This window comes from Magallana gigas, chromosome 2 (genome assembly GCF_963853765.1).
Source record: "Magallana gigas chromosome 2, xbMagGiga1.1, whole genome shotgun sequence".
Lineage (NCBI taxonomy): Eukaryota > Metazoa > Mollusca > Bivalvia > Ostreida > Ostreidae > Magallana > Magallana gigas.
The window spans coordinates 54575978-54586740 of NC_088854.1; the positions used below are offsets into that span (position 1 = coordinate 54575978).

The 10763-nt window shown below is 32.2% G+C and overlaps 2 protein-coding genes across 5 annotated transcripts; one reads left to right on the forward strand and one right to left on the reverse strand.

Moving 5' to 3' along the window:
• Positions 1-1404: 1404 nt before the first annotated feature.
• Positions 1405-6363, reverse strand: LOC105339149 (vesicle-associated membrane protein 7). Of its 3 annotated transcripts, none has more exons than XM_011444577.4 (9): positions 6063-6363; positions 5448-5674; positions 4997-5054; positions 4603-4652; positions 4226-4313; positions 3829-3919; positions 3198-3265; positions 2735-2827; positions 1405-2384 (listed from the first exon to the last, which is right to left on the reverse strand). In XM_011444577.4, exons 2-9 carry the CDS (start codon positions 5591-5593, stop codon positions 2316-2318), a joined length of 663 nt encoding a protein of 220 aa, XP_011442879.2. In that variant the 5' UTR covers positions 5594-5674; positions 6063-6363; the 3' UTR covers positions 1405-2315. The 3 variants fall into 3 exon arrangements, with proteins under 3 accessions (XP_011442879.2, XP_011442880.2, XP_034301515.1); XM_011444578.4 differs by lacking the exon at positions 6063-6363 and adding an exon at positions 5842-5994; XM_034445624.2 differs by lacking the exon at positions 6063-6363 and adding an exon at positions 5815-5971.
• LOC105339148 (metallophosphoesterase MPPED2) lies at positions 6347-10723 on the forward strand. 2 transcript variants are annotated; one of them, XM_011444576.4, is made up of 6 exons: positions 6347-6487; positions 7574-7955; positions 8198-8432; positions 8710-8825; positions 10104-10214; positions 10524-10723. In XM_011444576.4, exons 2-6 carry the CDS (start codon positions 7604-7606, stop codon positions 10688-10690), a joined length of 981 nt encoding a protein of 326 aa, XP_011442878.3. In that variant the 5' UTR covers positions 6347-6487; positions 7574-7603; the 3' UTR covers positions 10691-10723. The 2 variants fall into 2 exon arrangements, with proteins under 2 accessions (XP_011442878.3, XP_065933360.1); XM_066077288.1 differs by having other exon boundaries at positions 6441-6536.
• The last annotated feature ends 40 nt before the right edge of the window (positions 10724-10763 follow it).

Consider the following 10763-nt stretch of genomic DNA (forward strand, 5'->3'; position numbering starts at 1 on the left):
AACAGTCAATTTTGCACTGTGATACTACGTGCCTGAAGAAGACAAGGTAAAGAAGTAAAATAACCTGCTATTTAAAAAATGTTAAAATCCAAGATACATGGTCACATCTAGATATAGCTGTATGATCAAAATAAGATTTGATCATGAAATGCGATGATTTGCGTTTTTGATTAGCCTATAAAATTCTTAAATTTGGGTTATTTCTTTTAATTTGTTTCTTTATTATGCCAGACTCTATAATAACCATCATGTCTGCCTTAAACGGTATTGTTGGCAAACTAATTTTTAAAATAAAAAAAAAACTCCAATAAATTAGCTTTGAAGTGCGGAGATTTTCCTACATCATTATTTTGTCTAATAGAGGTAAATATAGCCGATATATGGTAACGGCCATTCAACCCTAATAAAATAACCAATCGTTCATTTCACGATTCAAAAAAAAAAAGAAAAAAAAAAGGGGGGCGGGTGATTTTTGTCAAAGCAATATCCTCGCCGGATATTTAATCACTGATCACTTGTATTTCTTAAACTATTTTCAACTCCATAGACTTTATTCTGTTTTGACTTAATTAATATCTTCAAACAAGAAGTCTGAATAAAATTTTTCAGTCGTTTTTATTTTATCATGTGAACTTCAAAATAATTGTTTGGCTGCTCGAGTTGGTCAGAGACGTTCAATTAAAAAAAACCCACACAAACAAACTAAACCAAACACGTATAAAAACGAAGATAGCTGTTTTTCACGATTTAACAAACTTTCTTCTCGCTTTTCCCCCACCTCATTCCTTCAAATGCCTCCTTCATTTTAGAGTATGCGTAACATTTATGGTCGGAATTCTTAGTGAAATTTTTATGTTCATACAGGAAATTATTGTTAAATTTTGCGAGTTTAAGAAAACTAAAGAGGTTAACCTCGGGTTGAAAGAATACCACGGACACTATTTAATTTTGAGATATATATGTTTTTCCTCTTTCCAGTCAATCTTTACCGTATAGAACAGCTCTCGGAGAGAGAGAGAGAGAGAGAGAGAGAGAGAGAGAGAGAGAGAGAGAATTTTGGAATTTTGATTACGCGCAAAATGGGAGATTTTCAATCAGGTCAACGGCGCTACTACACAGTTAGTACGGATATGCAACCCCGACCTTCGCTAACCAAGTGTCCGTTTGACTTTCGTTCGAGGGGATACAAATCGGACATTGGATAGCAAAGATGCGAAGATATGTTACGTGTATATATAGTAAACACACTTTTTCGAATTAAGGGAAATAACCCAATTTGTTATCAAGCCATGCAATCATTTGAACTGGAAAAAGATCACGTCTGATATGATTATTCAGTTTACAGTAATAGAAATCAAAGGGATTCCAGCAATGATCTTGCTAGCTTAAAAAACAACTTTTAAACATGGACATAAATTTTTATTCATATAGATATAACAAATGCATATAACATAAACAATAGAAAATATATTATCAAATATTGATGGAAATAACTCCTGCATATCAGAGCACTTATCTTGCTGATTCCTTCTACTTTGGTATTTTTAAATAGTACCATATTTTACACACTTCTGGAACAAAACACTTAAATAATTGCAACAATTTCTGTGAATTACAGCACATTTGCTTGTAAATCCTCTGAACAATATTTGTTACATTTCTTCAATTCTAACAGGATTCGAAGTATTTTTACAATTTTGAAAATTTTAAAATTTTGTTTCTTTTTTTAACATTTGCTATAGATAAAGTATTTCACATATAACTGAAAATGATAAAATCATACTGTACTGAAATATCAACTTAATTACTAAATGAAGTATAAATAAAGATATCTACAGTAATGTGGAAAAAATTCAGTTCAAGAGAGAGAGCAAAACTTTTAAATGCTATTTTGTGGATTCACTTTGATAATTTGTTGGGAATGTCAGGTTTTGAAAGGTACCAATGAAATCTGTGAAATTTCCAGTTGTGTTTTTCTTCTTTGATGCTATAATCCCATTCAAGCACTTCAAGAGAATTGATTTAGATGAACAAAAGTAATTCTATAGCTTTATTTTTCTTTTTCATTAACACATATCTATCTTTAAAAAAAAGTAAACCATTCCCTAAATAATATTGAAGATACAATGCATGGGTGCCTACAGCCAAGAATTATGGTTGGTCTTGCCAAAAAACAATGATGGTTGTAATATTGAACACTAGCTACACATTTTGTATATATGGCTTTGACAAGTTGTGAAATCACTGTCTGGCACACAAGTCAGGATGAAATGAAAGACTGGATTTATTGTGAAAATGGTCAGGATTCTGTCTGTTCAGCTGGACTTTGTGCATGGCCAGTCTAATCCCCCACATGCAGCAGAAATAATAAAGTAAAGAATTACCTACAAAAGATGTGATGAAATTTTTATGGCCATTGTGCTCTTTGATAAACCTACATGTATAAATGTGATAATTAAAAGTAAAACCCAAAAGTTTAGTCGCTTTGTTTCTCAGGACTGCAGTGCCAGCACCAGGTCTAATGCTGACAAACTGAATAGCTTTTTTTGTCATATTGAAAATGCGAATAATTCCATTATTAAAAAATTTGGTTAAAATACTGAACGTCAACTGAGTTATTCCCCTTTATAAATCTTCTGTAAAAAATACCCTTCCGCACATTTATCTTTTCAATATTCCGGCCCGAGAAACTAAAGATTTTTGTTTGGCCTGCATTAACACCAATCATACTCACAATGACTACAACGATCAGAATGACTGTGATTTTTATGTTCTTCAGCCATAATGACCTCGCCAATCCACGACTTGACTTCTTAAAGGAGACAGCCTGGCAAACAAAAAGATTTGGATTCAAAATTTTGTTAATGTTAAAATTCCAATAAGGTTGAAGATTGGTTCCAATAGAATAATAATTAGATCATCGTTAGATCAATTTGGCTTGTATGGATCTAAATGTACAATCTTTGACGCTGACTAATTCTACTGAGTTCGTAAAAATACCAGTTTTTCAATACAAAGTTAAAACAATAAAATTATGACTGATCTCTGTTTTTGATAGATTCATTATTTCTGGAATACAGTATGTTTCTTTTCTCTTTTTTACAATTTGCATAACATGTTTCACAAGTTTTCACACTCTACAAAGACATTGGCTTGTGAAAAGCATTCAGTGTTGACTACAGAGTTTGTTGACCTACATTTGCATTTAATTCCTCAGTCTTGTCCACTAGAAGCTCTAACTTCTCACCTCGATCAGCAATATTATCTGTAACATACATGCACTGTATTTACTTCAGTTCATCAGTCCAAACAACTCAAATGTTTTAGATATCTAATCTTGAATGGTCAGCAAAGTTTCAAACTCAAGCTTGTCAAGTACATTATTCCAACCTCTCTTTGAAAATTTTTTCTCATACATTTTGCTTGACTGGAGTAAAACATAATATAAAATGTGAATAAGTGATATTCAAATGTACCTACATGTATGTTAGGCTAGGTAATTATGGAGTGGTGTTAAAACAAATCTAAATATACTTGTATCATGACATTTATGGCAAAAATCCTGTTCTCAGCTTAATATTCTTTCCTCAGTTAATTTCAATTACCTCCACATTCAATGAAGGTTCAGGTACTGGAAACTTGACAGTGACCAACCAAATTATATCTAATTAACATTGTTTTATATTGAAAGGCCAATGATGCACTTTTAATAATAAAATTCATATATATCTTCAATAATATGTCAGAAAGAAACTTTGTTCAATTGGAATTCTGCCTTGTGAGGTGAGGTACAGTGAATCCTCTTGTGAAAGTGAACAAACTACTTACCAATGTTCTTGACCATGATCCCCTTGAGCTCATCAACTTGTCCCTGGACCTTTTCCACCTTGTCTGGCTCCATCTTATCTGTGACATATCTCTGGAATAGAATTGTTGGAAGCTTTACAATAAAGGACTTAAACCAAAAAAAAATTAAACACAGTTTGATCCATAAAGACAAAAGATAAACAAATGTTTTGCTTTGATGTTCCATACATTTTGCTTTGATGTTTCACACAATTTGCAATAATTTTTTCTAAATTTTTTCTTATTTATGTTTAAAATCTTTGAAAGCGACACAGTACTGGTACTAACAGACCATCAAAACTATGCATGACTCCTTATATTTCATACAATGATACATTGAGTAATGACAGAAAAACTCTGAGCTCTGTGCATTATTTACCATTTGTGATGCCAAAACTCTAGAAAATTCACTGTTCATTGAGTAAGGTAAAGCTGTTTGTGCTCTTACTCCATACTGGGTCTGAAACCTAAAATTAGACTATACAGGTAAAAATTCTCATGTCATAGCCCTATATAAAGGTAAATCAGAAAAAGATCTGAAATCAAACAGTTGAGGTTGTTGACACTTGTACTGATACATCTTAATCTTCCATTAATGCAAACTTTTTAAAACTTAAACATAATTATAACCATACAATATGAAAATTTTCTATCTTTTTTAATTAGCTAATAACAAGAAGAAATTCAATTTAAAAAAGTTTATTTCATAATTTGTAAATGTATAACTTTTAAAATACTCACAAGTTTAAAACTTACCTTCGCTTCACCTCATTTAAAAACAAAAATGCTTTTGATCTTTCAAAGCCCTGTGAAAAGAAGGATCTTAGTACATATACCAGTAATATGTATTTTATTCTGACAATGAAAACATTGGTACAAAAATAATTTTTACCACTGTTTCCATTGTCAGAATAAATTGATACATGTATAAAATATCAAATATGAAATGTAAAAATAGGCACTCCTGCAAACTTTGATTTTCTTTTTAATTTGGCAAGTTGAGTTACTTGATAATTAATCAAAACATTTCTTTATCAAAGTTTTCAATGTAGTGCATCAGTTAAAATGTCCAAAAAAATAGAATTAAAGTTTTAAAATTAAAGAAGCTGTCCTGGAGTTTGACTTGCTGAAATGTTTTATATTAGCTTACATCATCTGAAATACACAGGTAGATGATCCTGTCCTCACTGATGTAATGGAACAAGTAACTGTAAAGGAAAAAAATCTGATAAAAAACATCATTGACTATTAACATTAATTGATAAATAATGAATTGTTACTTTGAATAAGTACATTGTATCAATAACTGTGATCATGTGTATATTGTTATTGAAAATACCATCAAACTAGCTGTTTCCTTGACTCTACCAGTTTTTATCAAAGGTATACATGTACTATCAATAAGGTCACAAGAAGCAATTAGTTTTGAGAAATAGATATTTTCATATTTGCATAAACCAGTGATCAATTATTTGCTGGTGTAAGTATGATAACCAGAATGTTTTTGGATAATTGCATTGCATATTTTCATTAATTAATGAATAGTGACAAGAAACAAGATGCAAAGAATGCATTCATGAAGATACAACTCTTGATCATACCTTCCATGTGAGTAGGTAAGCTTAGAATCCTCTGGTCCAATCTTGCTCAGTATCTGCTCTGTCACCTCAGTAAAGTTCCCTGCACAACTCGCATACTTTGCTAGAACAGTGGTACCACGGGATACCACTGCAAAAAGTATTGGCATGTTGAGTATTGATGTCCCCCAAAAATGAAAAATTCAGAAAAACTTCCTATTCACCACTTGGAAATTTCAAGTTGAAATCCCCTAAAAAAGAATCAAACATTTTGATAACACCTTATTACAAACGTGAGTATATAAAGATATTTTTTCTAAAGATGTGATAACAGATATGTATCAACTGCAAATGTATTGAGGGTGACAGCCTGTATGGGCACTGTGCTTACCGCTAATGGTGATAATTATTTACCAACCTCACTGAAAATTAATTCCACTAGAGCAATTTCTACAAAAGCGAAAAATGTTCAGCCAAAAAGTCGATGGAAGAATTCATATTTAAATGTATCATGGCCAGGCAAATGACATCATCAGTCATATGACTATCACATAATGTACAATTTCTACCTACAGTACTGCAACTCTTTAATAACGAATGGTTCTAGTGAAAAGTATATAAAAATTGACACATTCTTACTTAATATGTCAATTCTATCTTCTTTGTTTCGTTGTTAATGCCAAAATGAATAAATTTTCGATGGTTTGTTTTGGTCTATACTCCTTTCCGGAAACAGAAATGATATTCTATAAACTAAAGTGAAACTGGATCTCTACCCGGATGTTAAAAGATTGTTGTGCGTTTATCAGCGATAATGAAAGATTTCTCAATTTTTTATCACAGTTTCTGTATGTTTTAAGTTTTGCAAATCAAGTGACATTAAAAGTAAATAGATTTGATCTAACGCAACATTCATGCATATTATTGCAAGTATTTTATCCATACCTGTAACTTTAAATGACAAATTACTATAAATAGTTATTGCATGTAAACAGAGTACTTTCTAGAGTAGTCTAGATTTAGAAGCAGGTGCGGTCAGGAGCTGGTCAAGACAGGATATACAGGTAACTAGTACCTTTATCACAAAATGTAAAAACGTTTATTAAATTTTAGGTACGTAGGAAAATGTGTATGATTATTTAAATAGATTTATATGACTTTTAACATTAACAAGTCATCTCTACAGCTGATCTATGACACGCCAAATTCACAAGAATAAGCTTAACATAATTTATCTGTTGATAAACTGGATTTATGGACTGTAAACTATAGTTTACGAACAGTAAACTAATAGTTAAACTAATTAATAATGTTTCTTTAACTAAAGTTTTCATTTGTAAAACTATATTTTATGGTTGTAAACTATACTATAGTTTACTAATGCTTATCTTAGTTTGTCTGTAAATGAACTTGCAAATTCTGAATTTGTTCTCATGTTAATTATAGTTTACACTTCAGAAACTAAGATGATCGATTGCATTGACAATGGTTTACAAAAATAACGTCCCTAATCTCACCGAGATTCGTCGAGACTGAAAATTTTTGACAGTCGTTTCTTCTGATAAAGAGATGTCTGTCATAATTTGATGAAAATCTCACTGAGATTTTAACGTCCCTAGTGAGCATACCTATGTATGGCCCATAAACTATAATGAAAAAATATAATGTTTAGGTTAGTTTTGTGAATTTGGGGTGTCATCTATATACATTAATCACTCATGAATTTATTTTTCTTGATTTACCTTTAGAAATAAAACATTTCTATAATAGTGATTTATATCTATCAAGATCATGTAATAAGTTAAATTATAATTATATAGTTGGAATAGCATTTAGGTGTAACAACTTTAGGATCTTAATTGTTTGATTTTGAGATGTTGTCTGACATATATAATGTATGAATATTTTGTTATAATTTTGATTTTGATAAAGACAGGTATTTTCAGTTTTGGTAATGCAGCTTTAAGGCTTTTTATTAAGCAACTTTCAGGAGTTCTAGTAGATCTAATCATAGCTTATAATTATTTTCTGTACTGTTATATATTTTATGCAAGTACAGGTACAAAAAATGTTAAATTTAATATTTTGTAACTACATACCTTTGTCTGACTTGTTCAGATACTAGTATCTGTGCTTTATTTTTTGTTCAGAAAAGGATCATAAGGAATGAAAATAAATCCATGTTGAGACAGATCTTGCAAAGGTTTAGAATCTCGCACGAAACAAGAATGGAACCTCTCACAACTGAACAGAAGAGGAAGGTTAAAATCAAACCTGACCCAGATGCACATCACACAAATAAGAAATGGGACAAGTTAAAGGTTAAGCAGGCCTGGAATAGGGTGACCCTGGTTGACCCGGCAAGTGGTCCAGTGACAGAAGACTGTGTACGATTTGTATGTATATCTGACACGCACAGAAAACTTTTCATAATCGCTGATAGAATTCCAGACGGAGATGTTCTGCTACATGCAGGGGACTTCAGCAATGTGGGCTTGCCTACGGATGTCAAGGAATTTAATGATATTTTAGGTATGGCCAGGATTCATTACCTTTTCTTGAATATGCCTTTTTTATTGTTTTATAATAAATGTTTATTGAAATGTATTTCGATATTTTAGAACTACGTTATTCTGTAAATTCTGATTTTCAGAACTAACATATTTTAAGAAAAAAATAGCTCAATATAAATAGAGATAAAAAAAAAACATTAAAAGAAATGAAGGTTTAAATCATACCTGAAGTGTAAATGTGGATCTTATTATTTTTTTCAGGAAGACTACCTCACAAACACAAAATAGTGATCGCTGGTAATCACGACATAACTTTTGATGAGGAGATGTTACAGACAGATATAAACTTGAGGAGGTTTGGTCTGGATGTGGAGAAAGTTAAGTCAGACTTGACCTCTAAGGGAGTGAGCAGTATCAAAGACCTTCTTACAAACTGTGTGTACCTAGAAGACGCAGGGGTCGAGCTGTACGGCATCAAGATCTACGGATCTCCATGGTAACTGATTACAAAATGTACATAACTTGGCCCTACCGTCTTCAATTTTCCTTGTCTAAATTCTAAGCCTCAAAGCTGCAGTTTCAACTCAAAAGTTATGCACTTGTCTTTAGAGACTTTGAGTTGGGAACTAAGTTGAGTGACTTCCAAATGTTGGCGGTGAAGTTTCATATCATTAAAACAATGTAATATAAATATTGCAGTAATATTTGATGTTCATTTGATACTCAAGTGTAAATCATTAAATATAATAAATGCTTTTGCCTTGGTTTGACAGGCAGCCAGTTTTCTGTGACTGGGGGTTTAACTTGGAAAGAGGAAAGCCGTGTTTAGACAAGTGGAATCTGATTCCCTGTGATACAGACATCTTGATCACACATGGACCACCTTTGGGTATAACATCGTTTTCATAAATGTTAATTCGAATCGAATGAAAAAAAACTATTCATTTACCGATGAATACCCAACCAACATCATATTCAGGTGTCTAATGATGTTTATGACATCATGCTAGCCCTGATATTTAGTCAGTTGTCCAGTACTACAAGACTGCTAGACTCAGCCCCCCTAACTCATTGTTGGGAGGAATAGATTGTGAGGGGATACAATGTACATGTTTATCGCCTCAAATAAATGGTATTGTACACAGGGTTATTTCCGCACTGTGTATATCGCCCTTCTACACTTGCAAGCGGTTTCTCCTAGTCTTGAATTTACCCTGACTCTGAATTTACCCTGTGTTAGATACTCTTTCAAATTAAGGTGGAATAACACATCATCACAAAATGGCTTACCTCTGATCGAAACAACATTTCGTTTTATTAAAAGGATTTTATCGACGGTAACATGTAACTTACTCCAAAGCTGAGTGGATAAAATGTTGGGCTTATGATCCATACATACCAAGTTTGAATCTCGCATGAGGTTCTGTTGTTACTTACTGAATTTAATATTTTAGATATTCATTTTTCATCCTCAAACTGCAAATTTTTTCGCTTTATTTGACATATAGGTACATTTATTTTTTATTATGTCTTTCATAATCAAATAATTTACTGTTAATTTTAGTGACTATTTCCAGGTATGTTAATCCACCTTAACACATTAATTACCATAAAAAAACTGTTTTGAATTCGCCCAGTCTAAAAACTGCCCACTGACCAAAAAAGGGTGACAGGGGCGAAAATAAATCGGGGGGAATATTTCCCTGTATAGAGATTTTAGATTCTTTATTCTGGAAGCAATTTAGAGATTACTAGAAGCTTTGATTTCAAATCCATCTTATATTTGTAAGATCTTTGAGAAGTTTGGGAAATGGGGGCCTATTTAGGCAAAGACAAAGTTATCAATAAAAGCAATATCTCTATCTTTTGTAAAAAAAAAAAATGGAATCTGGTAGACAGTGATTGAAGTAAAGGAAATTATTTAGGCCATGGAAATAATTTTGTGTTTCTTTAATTTTTTCAATACTAGTATTGAATTGAGAATATTAAACTCAATTTTAAATTTTAGTTACCTGTAAAGTATAAAAATTTAGTTATTCCCCTTTGCAACTCTTAACTATATGCTTAAAAATAAAATGCATGTCTGTCGCATTGTAATTGATTTTTTTTGGCAAGAGAAACTTGGATTTAATTTTGTTAACCTAATCATGAAATATTGAAATTGTAGGCCACGGAGACAAATGCTTTGATGGAATAAGAGCTGGATGTGTGGATCTCCTCAATACAATACAGCAGCGAGTTCAGCCCAAGTACCATGTGTTTGGACATATCCACGAAGGTACAAAATAATAGTTCATAGATAATTGTAAAGTTGAAAGAGGAAAAGGCATATGAGGCCTGCATCAGTGAAAATCAATACAAAATAATACATACATTGAACGAGTACCCCCCACTTTCTTTACATGGAATTAAAATATAACATTTACACCACACTTGCTTTACATGGAATTTATTGTTTAAATATAAAATGTACCCCACAATATCTTGATGTGAGATAAACATTCTACATATAACACATACTCCTCAGGGAGGCTTATCCTGAATCTGCCTGTTCCTTCAGTTAGTGAATTTAACATGTTTCTAACAGATTACGGCTGTACCAGTGACGGCATCACCACCTACATTAATGCCTCTACCTGTACCCTGGAGTACAAGCCGACCCACCCCCCAGTAGTGTTCGACTTCCCCCTCCCACCGGGCCACACAAAGGATGAGGTCATAGGAAGCATACAGAAAGCCAGTCAGAAAAATTAACCAAACTCTGTGATAACCAGAGAGTTAGAATCATATCATATTTACTACCATTAATAATGAACTTTTCTTTATC